The sequence below is a fragment of the Medicago truncatula genome, chromosome 4 (assembly GCF_003473485.1).
Source record: "Medicago truncatula cultivar Jemalong A17 chromosome 4, MtrunA17r5.0-ANR, whole genome shotgun sequence".
NCBI lineage: Eukaryota > Viridiplantae > Streptophyta > Magnoliopsida > Fabales > Fabaceae > Medicago > Medicago truncatula.
Genome location: NC_053045.1, coordinates 31,906,177 through 31,923,262, shown reverse-complemented (window position 1 = coordinate 31,923,262; position 17,086 = coordinate 31,906,177). Strand labels below are relative to the sequence as shown.

The window sequence follows — 17,086 nt, the reverse complement described above, 5'->3', positions numbered from 1 at the left end:
TTAAATTTTCATGGTTTTGACAAAATTATATATAGTGAGCATTTGTAATTTTATCAAATATTCAGAAAATCCGAACATACACTTGCCGCTCAATGTACACTTTAGTGACAAAAAAAGGTTTTTTTAATTTGATATTTGATGAAAAGTAAATGTTTTTGATCTCGTCCGTAAAACCTAACTCAACTAGTAGTGTCAATGTTGCTAACTAAATATATTTATCGAAAGACCTCGTAGTTGTGCGTGAATTTCTAGTCCCGCATGGTCATGCTTGAGCTTCTAGATTCTAGTGTGTGGCTCACCTCACACATGATTAATTGCCAATGGCCTACCCTAAAAAAATACCGACTCTGAAATACAATTCAAAATTCAAAACTGAACCACCCCACACACTGGTCCCTAGTGACGACTTTACATACGTGTTTACAAGTTGAAACACTAAGAAACTAGAAAAAAAAAATGAATAAAAAATAAAGGGCATTTAATAAAACGTCATACACAAATTAAATAAAATTAAATTCTCTATATCAAAGTCCAAGCAGCACATATGTCATATCAATATTGATTGAATTAATTGTTCTTTTTCAAAGATGGACACTATCAATCGTGCCAAAGGGTCGTTACATGTGATAACTATATGGTCTAGATCTTGATCAGATCAATGGATTAGTTGAAATTTGTGATCTCACCTTATTTTACTAATTCAACCAAACCTAAATCCAATTTTCTAATCTTCTTTCTCTCTCTTTTTTTCTATCTTGAGGAAGGAAATAAACATACACTGTTACTTAGAACAAAAATACCAATAGCAAAATGGGCACACCTTTCTTTGAATTCAAAAAACAAGCTTCATTCTTCCTCAAAGAGAAAATCAAGACTGCTAGATTAGCTCTAACAGATGTCACCCCTGCAGAACTGTGAGCTTGTTATTTTTATTGTATCATCATAAGATCTTGATTACACTTCAAATTATTATTATTTCATATATACAAAACTATATAGCTCTAGGATTTCTAATATATATACTTTTTTTTTTCCCTTTGTATGTGTTTTTTATTACTCTTTGCAGAATGATAGAAGAGGCAACTAATGGAAATCCATGGGCACCAACTACTGTAACCCTCAGATCAATTTCAAAGGCTGCTTTTGAGCTAGATGATTATAGGAGGATTATAGAGATTCTACATAAAAGGTATTTCTACATTTCCAAGGTTTTAAATTGCGGTCGCAGTTGCATCGCAATCTTAATATTGAGAAAAATTGCAATCAAATTATGTGGTTTCAATAAGGAACACCAAAAAGCATTTTGTCATGGTCTAGATTGCGAACGCAGAACTTCATTGTTAATAGATGAATCATTATGGATTAAGATTTGATATAATTCTAAGATTTGATATAATTCTAAAACAGATTGGCTAAATTTGAAAAGAAGAATTGGAGGGCCTCTTACAATTCCTTGATTGTGCTTGAGCATTTGTTGACTCATGGACCAGAAAGTGTAGCAGAGGAATTTCAGAGTGACAAAGATGTTATTAGCCAGCTGAAAGGTTTCCAATATATTGATGAGAACGGGTATGTGTTTACCTTTTTCCCGATTCAATTTTTATCTAACAAAGTGATTAAGATCAAGTGGTTAATGCGTTTCAATTAAGATCAAATTGTTCGAGAAAACCTTAGTTTGAATTATGACTAGAATAATTCTTGATCAGACTTAACTTACATTCCGACAAAACTCCAGATTATCAGGCCCCTATTCTCCTAGTAAAGGAGGGTTAGAACAAAAAAAATTGTTTATCAAACAAATTTGGTCATTTAATTTCTTCCAGTTGATACTGGTGCTGCAAGCTCATGAAGATATTATGAAAATTTGCAGGTTCAATTGGGGCCTAACTGTGAGAAAGAAATCAGAGAGAGTAATGAAACTGTTGGAAGAAGGAAATCTTCTAAAGGAAGAAAGAAACCAATGTAGAAGGTTATCAAGAGGTATTCAAGGTTTTGGAAGTTTCACTCAAAGATCAACTCCAACACAAGCCATTCTTCGCGAGAAATCATTGCCAACCACATTTGGTAGATGTAATTCCGACTCAAACAACTACGAAGATCAGGAAAATAATTCATCTTTCTCAACCTTGGGTAGCATGAAAACCACGATATACAAAGATGATGATATTGGCAACAATCAATTGCTTCAAAAATCTGAATCAAGTTCTAAAGAAAATATGGAACCAAGTAGGGAGGTGTGGAACTTGGATGGAGAATCAGAATCACTTTTGGATTGTGAAGAAGAGGATTCTTCTAGGCTTGGGAGGTTCAAAATAGAAGATGATCACCCCTTTAATTCAACAACAGAAATGAATAGTACTGCTTCATTGCTTTCTGCTAGAGATGGAATACTACAAGGGTGTTGAAGCAATTTTGATTTATGTTAACAAGTTATTTTCAAATATTGTACATGAAATCATGTATGAAAATAGATATCGGTATGTAAACCTCTATTTATACATTGTGTAAGGACTGTCTTACACCTACTTAAGTGAAAACAGAAATCTAAGTGAAAACTATGGAATAGAATTAAAAGGATTACTTGTGTCTAATTAACGTGTTCTAATTCTTAAATGTCTTATAAACAAAATCAACATCAACAAAAGACATGTTTCCAAAACTAAAATCTTTATGTAATCTAATGTTAATTCAAGATGTTGATGAATACGAAAGCGTACCTGAAAGAAATCTATGTTATCTTGATGAATTGAGGTACAAAGGTATGAAGTAGTGATCTTTCAACTGTAGATTTTCTCAACTAATGGGATGAATAAAATTATATTTTCTTATCTACAATCGGAGACCATAACTATTTATAAGAATCTCATGACTGTCCAACTTCTATGATATTTTATTTATGTTGATGGAAACTGAATTTAGCAGAGCTTAGCTTGTCTGAGATTCATGACTGTATTCTCTTGCTTCAAGAGATTAACGTTGAGGGAGGAACTCTTCCAGCTGTTGGTTCCCTAACTACTCTTGTCGAGCATTATGTATGATTGTTTTGTGCCAAATTCATCCATTGTTCACCGTGTTTAATGTACATGAGTGTATCCGTGTTTAATGTTTATTTTCTATAAAATGAATTGTTTGGTACATTGTGCCTCTTCAAGCCACCCTATTTATAAATATTTCCTTTGCTAACCCTTTAGGGTATGGAAAATAATCCTCATATGTTTTGGTGACAAATCACATTAGAAGCCTTTAGACCTGAAAAATTAATAATTGTTTACCTTCCTTGGAGTTTATATTTTTCTCTATCTTAACTTAATCTTGCGTTTCAGATTGCTATTTGGAATTAACGAACATTTTAAGTTTGAGGTGAGGTAGTAAAACCCTTTGTTAACTATAAAAAAATAAAAAATATGCACTGAACCAAAAGGCAAAAGTAAAAAAATGATCTCCAAAAAATTTAAATAAGTAGTTCGCTAGTGCCTGGGTTGTGTTGGCAAAATGTAGTAAGGTTGGTTGATTTATTGAATAGACAAAGAGTATTAGCAGATACTACACTCTGCTTTTATCCTACTTTACCAAACATATCCCACCTTTACCTTAGTCAAGTTGTAACCTGAAAGATCTTAAAAGTGTGTGTTTAGTATTGACTTTGAATGACTGTTCAAAATCTTTTCAAGTCAATGGTAAAATGAGATTAACATGTTATTTTTGAGTGGTTGCCCAACACACTTGCTAAAGAGAATTTGTGAGAGAGCGAATAGAGTTATAACCTGAGTCATTGTAAGTCTTGTAATTACCTAACCAGACAACTCTATAGGATGTTATAATCTTTTTGGTATAGACTACTGGATTGATCCAATCGTAAGACACCCTAAAGATGTTATGGAAGCATGAAAACCAGTCACAATCAAGATATAGAGACCATTTGGGGGGAAATTTGTCTCAAGTCCTAAGCACATATCAAATGTGAAAATTCTATGAAGAGTGAAGAAATCAAGTCAAAAGGGACTGAGATGCACACACCCCCACATATGACATTTGTGCACCCTGCGTGTGCTAAAAGTGCAGAGAAAAGGAAATTTGTGGATATGTGTGCCTCGCACATGAGAGTTGTGTATTGCGTGTACCGTACAAACTTAGACACCACATTGGATTAATGTCATGTGTGTCGCACACACGATTCTGGAAACAGGTCTCTATATTTGCAAACTCAACCAAAAATAATGGTTCTGAATTTCGACAACTTTAAAGGCTATAGATGGGATCCTAGCATCAAAAGTGTTGATTTTCACCCCTTGGCAACAAGATAGAAGATCATAATCTCTCTATTCTCATGTTTTATTCCAATACATTATGTTCATCTTTGATACTTGAACATGTGCTCTAATGACGCATGTTAACATTTTTTTTTTTTGAAACATGCAATCCGTCATTTTTTTTTTTTTTTGAAATTTCTAATCCATTAAATTTGAGATAAAAATCACCGGTAGATAGGGGCAGGCAAAAAAACCAAAAACTGAACTAAACTAAAAAAGAATTAAACCATTACTAACCGTTCTGGAACTGAACTGAAACAGTTCAGTTCAGTTCGATTTGAAACAGTTCAGTTCAGAACAATTCAATTCAGTTATGTAACTCAAATTCAATTTCATTTGTTTTTTTTTCATATTTTTTTAAAGGTATCAATAATAACAATTCGGTTCAGTTCGAAACAGTTCAGTTTGGTTTGAAACAGTTCAGTTCAGTTCGAAATACAAACAGTTCAGTTCAATTATTTTAGATTTAGCAAACAATTAAGTTCAATTCGGTTCAGTTTTCATCCCGAACTGAACCATGTCCACCCCTACCGGTAGATACGTTATGATGACTAAGTGGCGAATAAATAGATTCTTGTTCCACCCTTAAAAAGGGCATAAGGCAAGGGTTGAGTGGGTTGAAAATCTGAAATATATGTGAGATATAGTTAATGATTTGTAATGTAATAGGGTAGGGAAACATGATGATCTCAGATGGTCTGCAAAATCATTAAGCATGAGCGCGGCGTGGAATGTTTAGCAACTACTTTTTCATGATATATTTACTTTTCCATATTCGCGGCCCATGCTATATCCCACATTGTCACCCCCTTTTCCATCTAATTTGTAGCTGCTCCCACATAAATCTTCTGCAAGATAATTTTCTAGAGAATCTAATATATGTCCTAAAGACACATTTTAAAGTAATTTAAGTAATTATATATTGTAATTATGTTTCAAAAGTTGTGTATTCAAATTTTTAAAAATATAAAATTTGTTATTTTTAATGTCAAATTTCTATTTTTGAGTTTCTTAACATGTGTCCTTAGACACAAATTAACAAAACCTTAATATTTTGTTTTGTTATGATATTAGTACAAATTATTTAATTGGAAGAAATTGGTCTAACCATCATTAAAAATCTTCCAAATTGGCAAAATGAAAATCGTACTAGCTAGCTACTGGAATTGAATGAGGAAGAAACTATACACTCCTTCCAGTTGCATGTGCTTTTTCTACACCATGTCCATCATGTTATAACTCTCATTATTATTTCATTGACTTTGTCTTTGGCTCAATCTACGGGAGTGGAAACAAACGGCGACAATATACTAAAAAAAAAAAAACAAGTTGCTCGTGAGAATTTAAGATGAGGATTGAGGAAGTACTCCTACAGCATTAACTTGGCGCTGGGCCTAGTTTTGAATCTTGCAGACGCAAAGCTTGATGGGAAATGAAAATAGACGAAGTTGTAGAAAAGAGATTTGACTCCATTCAAGTGAGTTATTAATAAATGAAGAAAATCAATAATTGTTTTAAGGCTAAAATATGGTTTTAATCCCTGCAAATATGTCTCATTTTGGTTTTAGTTCCTGGTAAAAAAAAAATTGTTTTTGGTCCCTGCAAAATATTTTGTTTTTGAAAATAGTCCCTGGAGGGACTATTTTCAAAAACAAAAAATTTTGCAGAGACCTTTTTTAAAAGCAAAATATTTTGCAGGGACCAAAAACTACAAAATTGGTTCAGTTATAATGTGCCACGTATGCAAATCATCACAAAAGTGGGGTCAGGGACTATTTTCAAAAACAAAAAATTTTGCAGGGACCAAAAACAATTTTTTTTTTACCAAGAACTAAAACCAAAACGAGGCATATTTGCAGGGACTAAAACCATATTTTAGCCTTGTTTTAATCTAAGAATACTACAATGTGTTTCTAAGGTATTTGATTGATTTGAGTATTTTATAAAATTACTCTAGCTTAAATCACTTGGTAGGGATATTACATATTATATGCAGGGGTTGGGGTTCGAACCCCAGACACCCCACTTCTCCACAATTAAATTGTGTGAGCTCTAACCACTAAACTACTTGACAAAAAAAAAATACTCTATCTCGATTTTCAAACAATTTGAGACTTTGTGACATCGAAATAGTAATCAAATATCAAAGTTAAAGAGTTAGATAGGCTAAATGGCTAGCTAGCCCCCAAATGTGGCATTTTTGAGATACTGTTTGCTTTGAATTTTTGGTTTGATTCTTTATTTAAAGGTATCTCGATATGTTGAAGAATGTGACCATTTATTTAAACTACATTTAATATTGATTCTCAAACAATATAAGACTTTTGTTGCATTAGAACAATAATTAATATTAAAACACACTTGTGATTACTTTTTTTTAATCTTAATAGTCCACATCTTAAAGGAAACATGTCTTAGTAATACAGAGTTTAACTAAGAGCTAATCATACTCTACTAATTGATTTTTAAATTAGATATCAAACTCGTATTTTATATTTTGTGTGTTAATAATCATTCAAATATTAGAAAAATATGTTATAGTAATCCGAAGTTCAACTGAGAGATATAAAAAATCTGAATAAAAATTGTTCCACCAATATAACCACTTAAATTCAATTATTCGGTTTAAATAACGAACTCAAGCACATTAAACACATATAATTGTATCAATATACAATATCTACCACTAACTTAGATGAACCGGATCCGTTGATCGATAGATGGTAAAATTGAAAGTCAATTTGAGGTATAACAAACGAAAAGGCCACTCATGAAGTGGTCCTCATTTTAAGTTACTATCAAAATTCATATTAAAAAGACATTTATTATTATCAACAGAAAAATATAATGTGTTAGAAGATGTGGTGAATTCCATGTCCTCCACTTATCTATACTATATATAATGAAAACAAACTCTTTAAAATTTTTTGGATTGACCTTCCCTTTTTAAAAATACCTTTAATTTTCAACACATGCAACAAATAGATAAAAATAAATTTAAATATTACTACCTCCGTTCCTAATTATAAGACCCTTTTGAAGAAAAAAAATTGTCCCTTTTTATAAGACCCATTTGCTATTTCCAACTACATTAATTATTTCTTTATATACATGCCCCTATTAATTATACATCTTTTTCTTCAATCAACAATAAATAACATGTTGAAAACATAAACCATATCTCTCTTAAAGGATAAAATTGTAAAAAAATACTAATTACAAACATATTTATAACAAATATTCACTATCTTAATTCCCGTTATTTTTTCAAAAAGGTCCTATAATTAGGGACAGAGGTAGTAAAATAAATGTAACAAACAAGATAAGAATATATATATATATATATAGACACACACACGTACAGGGGGCTGCTACCCACCTAAAAACACTAAGGTGCAAGTTAGCAAGCTGCACCCACTTGTCTTTTACTAAAAAATCTAATTTCTTTATTATGTCCTTTAAAATTAGGCTTAATTGCTCTTTTGACCCCTTATCTTTTCAAAAGTTGCGATTTTGGCCCACTAACTAATTAAAATACAAAACAGCCCCTTATGTATTGGATCTTTGGCAGTTTTGGCCCCCAAGGCCACTTTTGACTTAGTCTTCGTTGACGTGGCACCCACATCCCTTAATTGAGGTGCCACGTGTCGACCATTGTGGGTGCCATGTTAGCGAAGACGAAGTCAAAAGTGGCATTGGGGGCTAAAACTGTCAAAGATCCAATACATAGGGGACTGTTTTGTATTTTAATTAGTTAGGAGCTAAAATCGCAACTTTTGAAAAGATAAAAGGCCAAAAGTGCAATTAAGCCTTAAAATTAAAGGATATTTTTGTCAATTTCAATTTATTTTTCAAATAAAAAAACACGCACACAATTGTTTCATGTTTTACGCTTGCAACTGTTTCATATTTTACTAAAACACTTTAATTTGTTGTTCACGTTAATTGCAACCAGGTGTTTTTCATTCTTTCTTCTTTTGTGTTTTTTATATGGAAAAAGCCACTTTGATTTTTTATTTATATTTCATTGGAAAAAGCCACTTTGTTTTAGTAAAATTGGGTTGCAGCTTGCCAACTTGTACCTTAGTGTTTTTAGGTGGGTGTAAGTTAACAGCCTCCATATATGTATATATGCTTTTTTTTTTTTTTTTTTTTTTCCTTTTATCATTTAAAAAGTGTAACAAACTAGGGCCCCGTTTGGATTGGCTTATTTTGAGCTTATGTGGGCTTATCTACTCCCATAAGCCTTTTTAAAGGTGTTTGGGTAAATAAATAAAAATAGCTTATCATAGTTTCATAAGCTGCTTATGCCATATTTTAATAAGCCTAAATTTTCAGCTTACCCTCCAGCTTAACAAGGATCTTATGAATTTATGTAACCTTCTTCGATTCTCTCAGGATCCACTCTTTCAAAACATATATATATATTTTTTTTTGTTTTTAGAAAAAAAAAACATATATTTTAATTATCTTTGGTGGTGCATGAGTAACAAAATTGTTATATACTTATCTTACTAAAGTAACACATGTAACTAAGATTTTTTTTTATTTTTTTAAGGAAGATTTTTATTATTTTTTTGTTATGTAATAAAATGAAACTGAATAAAAAAAAAAACTTAACTTGTCTTTTTTTGGTAACAAACTGTACATTAATATCTATATATATGGTACGTTTACAATCATAATATCTCAAGTTTATTTATGCAGAGTGTTTACGCAGCATACAATTAGGTAACTTTGATATTTTTTTAAGGACGAAGATTGATTATACTTTGATATTTTTTTAAAGACGAAGATTGATTATACTATATATATATATATATATATATATATATATATATATATATATATATATATATATATATATAATTATATATATTATAATATTGTTTTTTACATCTTGATTAATTTTATCAAAAAAATCTTGATAATTGTGGTTTGATTCTTTGATTTTTTTTTAAATTAAAAATATTTAAAATTTCGATAATTGATTATGTAATGTCACATCCAAACACTTCAATTAATGTAAGTACTTTTTAGTGACATATCCAAACATAAATAGCTTATCAAATATAAGAGCTTATGATGTAAGCTCTAATGTTATAAGCTCTAATGCTATAAGCATCTATATAAGTTGTTATCCAAACGGGGTCTAGATGAATATATTTATACTTATTTTTTCTTTATCTCAATTGTACATTTAAACAACTTTTTCTATAGCAAAGATCATTGCTGATGTCATTAAAAAAATTAGATTATATTTTTTTTTGTTATATTGTTGGTGTCATTGAAATATATAATCATGATTAGTTTGGATTTTTTTTTGTGGTGGTTGGGGTTCGAACCCTGGACCTTGCATATATTATGCATTGTCCCTACCAACTGTGCTAAGCTCATGAGGAGCATGATTAGTTTGGTTTGTTATAAGTTGAAAGCAACGAACATTTATACTTTTACTTTTAGTCCAAATCAAAATTTTATAAAAAAAAAAACCGTTAATAATTTCCAAAGGTTAATGCAATAAAAAGAGCGGAAAGACGGACACGTGAATGTCCGTCTTTTCGCTAGTATGTATAATGAGAGAAGTACTTGGTTGGGCACAACCCCAAATCAAATGTATTTAGATACACTAACGTAAATGATAAAATTTAAAAAAAAAAATATTTTAACCACGTCACTTAATATCATTTATCTTTTAAATTTTATCAATCATGTGTGTGCTCAAATATATTTTATTTGGGTTTGTGCGATTGCAAGACTTGCTCGAATAATGATTGTGTCGTCAATATCAATATGAGGAGGTAGTGGTGAGTATTGTTATGAGCAAAGGATCGAACTTGCAAAAATACAAACACAACATGCAGTTTGTATAATTAATTGGAACTAAGCCCTTGTATAACTCAATTTCCATTGATATATATCTCCCAAAAAACGAAACTTACCTAGTCACATAACTTCGTGATTGTTAAGGGAATCCGAAGTTCAACCGAATTCCATGTATTGCCGGCAGTAGGACCCATGTGTGAAATCCACATGCATGCTATAATTCGTTATAGCCAAAGAATTCGTTATAGCCAAAGAATGCTTATGTTTGATATGCTAGTACTGTTTTGTTTGACTGTTTACTATGTGATGGGTGGCACACATGTCACCATGTAGACGCGAAGCTTGATGTCGTGGCACTGATTCTTCTGGAGGCACACCGGTCACCTAGGTTTCCACTATGCATGGGTGGTAGACTGAACTATTTGTTGGGGGGATAGGCCCTATTTGGATGTTTTTAAACGGGGTCTTGAGTTCTTTCTTGATCGTGCGTCTTTGCTCTTCGGGTAGTGGGCTTGATCCATCTCTCCTTCAGGTTGACTCATTCGACTTATGGTTTTTAGTTTGGCCTTAGTTTGCGTGTGGGATGTTCCCTACCCAATCGGTGGTAGGGAACATTTTTTTTTTTGGTGTTCTTTCCTTTTCTCTGGTTACATTCACTTTCGTATACTTGCTTCCTAGTTTATAGCTTAATATTTTTAGGTGGATGTATATTACTAATCAATATATTTACATAAAACAATCAATATTACAAAGGTGCTTGAGTACCAGAGGTGCTCCGCAACCCCACATGCAAAACAAAAGGAAACAAAACATCAAGGGAAGAGGAAAGACAACCAAAAAACACCCAACCCCCTACCACCAATCGGTTGGGGAACATCCCACACCCTAACTAAGGGTAGACTAGAAACCCTCCGTCGAAATAGTCAACCCCAAGGAGAGATAGACCAAGCATATTATCCCAAGAGCATAGATACAAGATCACCCTACGAACTCATGACCCCGTTTAAAAGCATCCAATCACGGCTCCTCCCCATCAGGCTATTGATCCCTCAAAATGAAGTAAATATTAATTAAACCAAAGAAGTCCTTCCACCACAAGGTGCATAAGAAAGGACTTAAAAGAATTACAAAATTACATCATAAGGAATGAGAGGACTACAAAGAAAGAAAGGGAGAAACTAAAAAATTAGAAACAAACAATGAAAGTGATTAAGCCTCCAAAACTGACAATCAAAATTGAATGTAATGTTTTCGATTTCAACCATCAAAAAGTCTGAAACTTAATTTTTTTTTTCTTTCACATAACGTTTGAAGGTCTTCCTCCTTTCGATGGAATATGCGCCTATTTCTTTCCTTCCAAATTACACAAGCAGAGAAAGCCAAACTCGTTTAGAAAAACCATCAAGACCATCAAAATGTATAACATGGTTTGCAAGAGAACCCTAAGTCACTATAGCAAAGTCTAACCAATTTGAAATCAAGCACCAAATTTTTCCAAATAAGTTACATTTGAAAAATAAGTAATTTACGTCTTCATTCATCACACACCCTCCTGTACAAGTTTGGTCGTTGTTATTAAGAACCCCCTCCTAAACATATTGTCAGTTGTAGATAATCTATAGAGAATCAAAAGCCAGACGAAAAGACTAACTTTGAGAGAAACCGTCTTTAGCCAAAGAATATGATTGTTATATGAAGGGTTGATAGTATCCACCGCTGTCAAAATCTGATAAGCACCCTCACCAAGTAACCTTTTGAAGAATCTAACTTCCAAACCACATATCCGCCACATCATCCTACAAAACAACATTAGATAACAACCCACTATATTCTCTCACAAATTCTTCCTCCCATGCAAATAACTTCCTCCAACACTTCCATGCATCACCATTCATCCACCAACCTAAATAATGCATTTCCGCCATTGATGCCAATTTATTTTTGGCTAAATCATATAATATAATACGTTGAACCTAACACTAATAGCACATCTTCCAACCAAGGATCCTAACAGAAAAGATTATCACACCCATCTCCCAACACTCATGAATCCTATTGAAATTTTGCCTCCAAACAAATCCTACTCCACCTCCATAGCACAAGCGCACCCTCCTCCCAGTAGCAAGCTTTTAGCACTCTATACCATAAACTCTCCTTTCCCTCCAACATCACTTACCCAACATAGCTAAATTAAACTCCTTCATCCTCCTAATCCACAAACCACCATTTTTATTATTCAAGCAGATTTTGTCCCATTTAATTGATGAAGTTTTCCTAACATCCCCACTTCCGCAGGAAAAATGCAGTAAAAATATAATAAATTATCCTCGATATTAGTTCTCAAACAATATGTCACTTTTGGTGTATCAAAAGAATAATTAATATTAAAATACGCTTGTTATTTTTTTTTTTTTTATCTTCATAGTCCAGATCTTAGGAAAAGATGTCTTAGTAAGTTCGGGTTAAACCGAGTGCTAATCAAACTCAAGTGAATGATTTTTAAATCAGATTTGGAATTCTAGTGCTTCCAATCATTCAACCTTAAAAGAGAATCTCATTAAACACTTATAATTGCATGTGTGTGTGCACACATACACACCACTAATTTCGATGAATTGAATATGTTGATAATAAGATGGTAAAATTGCAAGTCAAGTTGAGGTTTAACAAAGGAAAAGGCCACTCATGATCTGATCCTCATTTTAATCTACTTTGAAAATTCATGTTAAAAAGACATTTATCATTAATTTTTTTAAAAACTCGATATCCAGAGCAATGACCGACTAATCTGAGGGGTCTAATCCCACCATTACAGGAACCCCAATTAAAATCAGAGCAAAACTCTGTATGAACCTACCTACTGAAATTGGCATCAAAATGACTCAAACCTGAAACCTTGAGAGGAGTATAATCTCAAATCAACTACTAAGTCAACCCATATGGGTTGTACATTTATAATTAATTATCCACAAAAATATCATGTGTTAGAAGATGTGGTGAATTGCATGTCCTGCACTTATATGCATAGCAATGTGTCGTCAATATCAATATGAGGAGGTAGTGAATATTTTAAGCAAAGGATCGAACTAGCCAAAACACAAACACAACATGCAGTTTGTACATTTAATTGGAACTAAGCCTTTTATCACATTAATTAATTTTAACTCAATTTCCGTTGATATATATATCTCCCAAAAAACGAAACTTACATAGTGATTGTTTTTGCATAAATAAGGGAATCCGAAGTTCCACCGAAATCCAAGTATTCCCTTTGCCACAAAAAAAAATAAAAATTTAGGTACTGCCGGCAGTAGGACCTACTTGTGAATTTGTGAAATCCACATGCTATAATTCGTTATAGCGGCCAAAGCATGCTTATATTTGATATGCTGGTACTTCTCTGGAAAAAAAAAAAAAATTATGTTTAGTTTTTATGATTTAACCAATAAAGTATTTGTATATCATAAAAAGTAATCTTAGTCAGCACAAAAATAAAAAAGGGAGAATAAGATCTATGGTTGGAGTGCAAAGACCACAATTGATAAAGGGACAATAAGATATATGGGTGGATCTTATATAAACAAAAAAGTCAATGGTAGACCCTTACTATATTTTTAGTAAATTTTAATAGTATTACAAAACCATTTATTTAAGATTATTGTTCAGGACTGAACTAAAGTTCAATCATAAACTAGTTTCCGAACTTAGTTTATTTGGTAAAGAATAATGCATAATAAATTTAGGGGTCGATTCGAACCTCGGACACCTCACTTATTCATCTTTAAAGTGAATCTCTCTAATAGTTAAGCTACTTGACAAAAAAAACTCAATCCTAAAGTAAAAGGTTCAACGAGGCGCACAAGTTCAGTTACATATCTTTAACACCAGTGACAATGTGTGAAATAGAGTAAAAGGTTCAACGAGGCCCACAACTCCAACTATGATTCAACAACAAACTAATGCACCGTAAAGGGTGCAGCCGCCTAACTGATGTGCCTATGTGGCACTCTCTACAACCTACTAATGAACCAAACCAATAAAAAAAGGGCACACTCGCATTCTGTGAAAAACATCAAAGCTTTTTGAAACCTCATTGACTTGAGTATTGAAGTATCTTTGCAGTTACACCACCCCACTTAGGTGAAGAACAACTGTATTTTGTTGCGTCGTACAAACTCTGATCGTCAACAAATTAGTGGCGTCGTATGCAAAAACATTGTTTTTGTGAAATTCCTCATTCTTTTCATCCTTCATATCACCAACGATGGTTAGAAAACATGCAAAATATGCCACAACAACCAAATCTAGGAAGTTAACAAATGTGGCGGCTCAACGACATCCTCCTTGCTGGAGTGTCGTGGCGTCATTAATATAACTTTGAATTGATTCTTCAATTGAAAGGTGAAATGAACCAAGATAACCTGTCGTGTGTTGTTCATCAACAAAATACTAGAACAATTGTGGCCATAACATGCTTCGGTATAAGACCCTATAACCTTCAAGAACTCTTCACCACAATTGTAAAGATTGACAGAGGGAAATTATTACCTACGATGGCCAACATATGATTGATGAAGCGAAAGGTTGATGAATTAAATGTAGTCGAAGAAGTTCCTTACCCAACCTATCCGATCGAGGTGGAGGCTCCAATGGACCTCCCCTAAACTTTCAAGATAAGGATTGCACCATTAGAAGTAAAAGAACTCATTTGAAGGACATTCTACCTTTTTTTTTTTTTTTTTTTTCTTGTGGGGGATTTCTAACGCACACATGATTTTTTTTAAAAATATAAATTTTTTCTTTAGCGACCAAATCTTCAGTTGCTAATATGTTTAGCGACATAAATAGTGACTGAAAATTCAGCCGCTAAGGTAAAAATCGATCTCTAGACACTCTATTACGTTTTGCGATAGAAATAGTGACAAAAAATTCAATCGTTAAAATATAAAATATTATAAATCGATCATTATTTCGGTTGATACTTATTTAACTACACTTAAAAAGTAGGTTTAATTGCACTTTTGGACCCCTATCTTTCCAAAAGTTGCGGTTATGGCCCCATAACTAATTTAAATACAAAACAGCCCCCTATGTTTTGAATTTTAAGTCCATTAGTGAGGTGCCACGTGGCACCCTAAATAATACACGTGGCACCTCACTAATGGACTGGGGTCTAAAACTGCCAAAGAATCAAAACATAAGGGGCTGTTTTGTATGTAAATTAATTAGGGGGCCATAACCACAACTTTTAAAAAAATAGGGGTCCAAAAGTGCAATTAAGCCTAAAAAGTATTCCTAGATCCGTCCTCCTTAAAGAGCTAGACATAGTAAAAGATATAAGGGAGGCCGTCGTCAAGCGATGCATGATCAAACACAAGGTAGCAAATATCGAATCCTATTAATCCTAATTAAACTCAACGTTGCATATATATATATATATATATAACAAATATATGAATCCTAAATCCTAATCCTCAACGTTGCAAATATGGATCCCTGAGACCCAAAACAAAAACAGAGAATGAAGCGTCTAAAATGGGAAACCTAATCCTAATTAAACTAAGCCAATATCGAATCCTAATTTCGAAGGAGATGATATTCACATTGAGTTTCCAACCTAACTCAAATGGAACCACTTTAGCAGAAGGAAAACATAGAAACAAACAGTGGTGTAATATGCTAAAACAATCATTAAACTAAGCCAAATTTTATTGCTAAAACTCAACGAAATATAGGCCATCATGGTGGAATTATAGTGTACCATAACGTGCCGACACCTGCTAGTTTCCTCAATTAATTATCTCCTGCAAAAAAGTAGAATATATTCCTACAAAAATAAGTTTTTAAACGGTAGTACTAATTTTCAATGTTTGTACCAAAAAAAAAAAATCAATGAAACTTTTTACTTTATGTATTTTAGCTAAAAGTCAATCAACAACTATATATTTTCACAAATAAAAAAATAATTAAATATCGATTGATCTAATTGATAAAGATTCAACATATATTTTGTAAAGAATGTGAGTTTAAATTCAACACATAATTTAGTGGTTTGGGTTGGAACGATGACTATTATATGAAAAAACATCTGATATCTTCTAAAACCAATACTTTTTTGTGTTGTGTATGACAAAATTTAGATTTAGAAAGGAACGCCCCTATATAAAGTTAGAAAGAACCATTGAAAATTTTCAGTTAAATTTATGTACAATCAACTAACTCCATATTTTCATATTTGAACTTAAATCATATCATAGCCCAAAAGATTCATCCATTCATGCCAACGACAAATGATCTACTTACATTTTTTTTCTCCCTCAACAAACTAAGTACAAATCAACATTTGTTCAATAAAGAGCACTTATGTAAAAGTATCTTTGAACCCTCAAAGGCTTTTCTTAACCTATTGAAATTTCAAAACCAACACATCTAAACTTTTTGTCACAAAAAAGTAGCTAATTAACTAACTAAAAGTTTTCCCTCAAAAAAAAAAAAAAACTAACTAAAAGTTCATCTTTCAAATCATATCTTCCGTTTCAAATATAATATCACTACACAAAAAGAATTCCAAGGTTAGATTTTTTTATTTTTATTTTTTTTAATTCCAAGGTTAGATACCTATAAGTATAACTACTTATTTTTGTCGGTTCTTTCATAGACAAATTATCCCTTAACAATCCTTTTTTTTTTTTTTATATATTTAAATAGACACCATAATTAAAAGGAACTCCACAAGTAACTATTCAAACATTTTTCAGTAACAAAGTTGCACTTAATAACACAATGAAATAGAGTATTTTTTTATTGTTAAATGATGATGCTTCCTACTCATAAAAAATGGCCAAAAGGGAATGCTTGCAATCTTTAGTAAAATACCACTCCTTTCTCCTTTTTATTGTTTACCAAATGAAAAATTATCTATGATCTATGGACACTCATACACCTTGTGT

General features: G+C 32.3%; 1 protein-coding gene across 1 annotated transcript; it reads left to right on the top strand.

The window, feature by feature from the left end:
- The first annotated feature begins 590 nt into the window (after positions 1 to 590).
- Positions 591 to 2,591, top strand: LOC25492518 (epsin-3). The gene is made up of 4 exons (XM_013600670.3): positions 591 to 914; positions 1,067 to 1,189; positions 1,408 to 1,569; positions 1,871 to 2,591. Exons 1-4 carry the CDS (start codon positions 811 to 813, stop codon positions 2,403 to 2,405), a joined length of 924 nt encoding a protein of 307 aa, XP_013456124.1. The 5' UTR covers positions 591 to 810; the 3' UTR covers positions 2,406 to 2,591.
- The last annotated feature ends 14,495 nt before the right edge of the window (positions 2,592 to 17,086 follow it).

What these genes read in the sequence shown, in the direction of transcription:
- LOC25492518 (XM_013600670.3), top strand. Translation starts at nt 811, where the DNA reads ATGGGCACACCTTTCTTTGAATTCAAAAAACAAGCTTCATTCTTCCTC. An exon ending in GATGTCACCCCTGCAGAACT is followed by an intron (nt 915 to 1,066) that starts GTGAGCTTGTTA and finishes TACTCTTTGCAG; the next exon opens with AATGATAGAAGAGGCAACTA. An exon ending in ATAGAGATTCTACATAAAAG is followed by an intron (nt 1,190 to 1,407) that starts GTATTTCTACAT and finishes ATTCTAAAACAG; the next exon opens with ATTGGCTAAATTTGAAAAGA.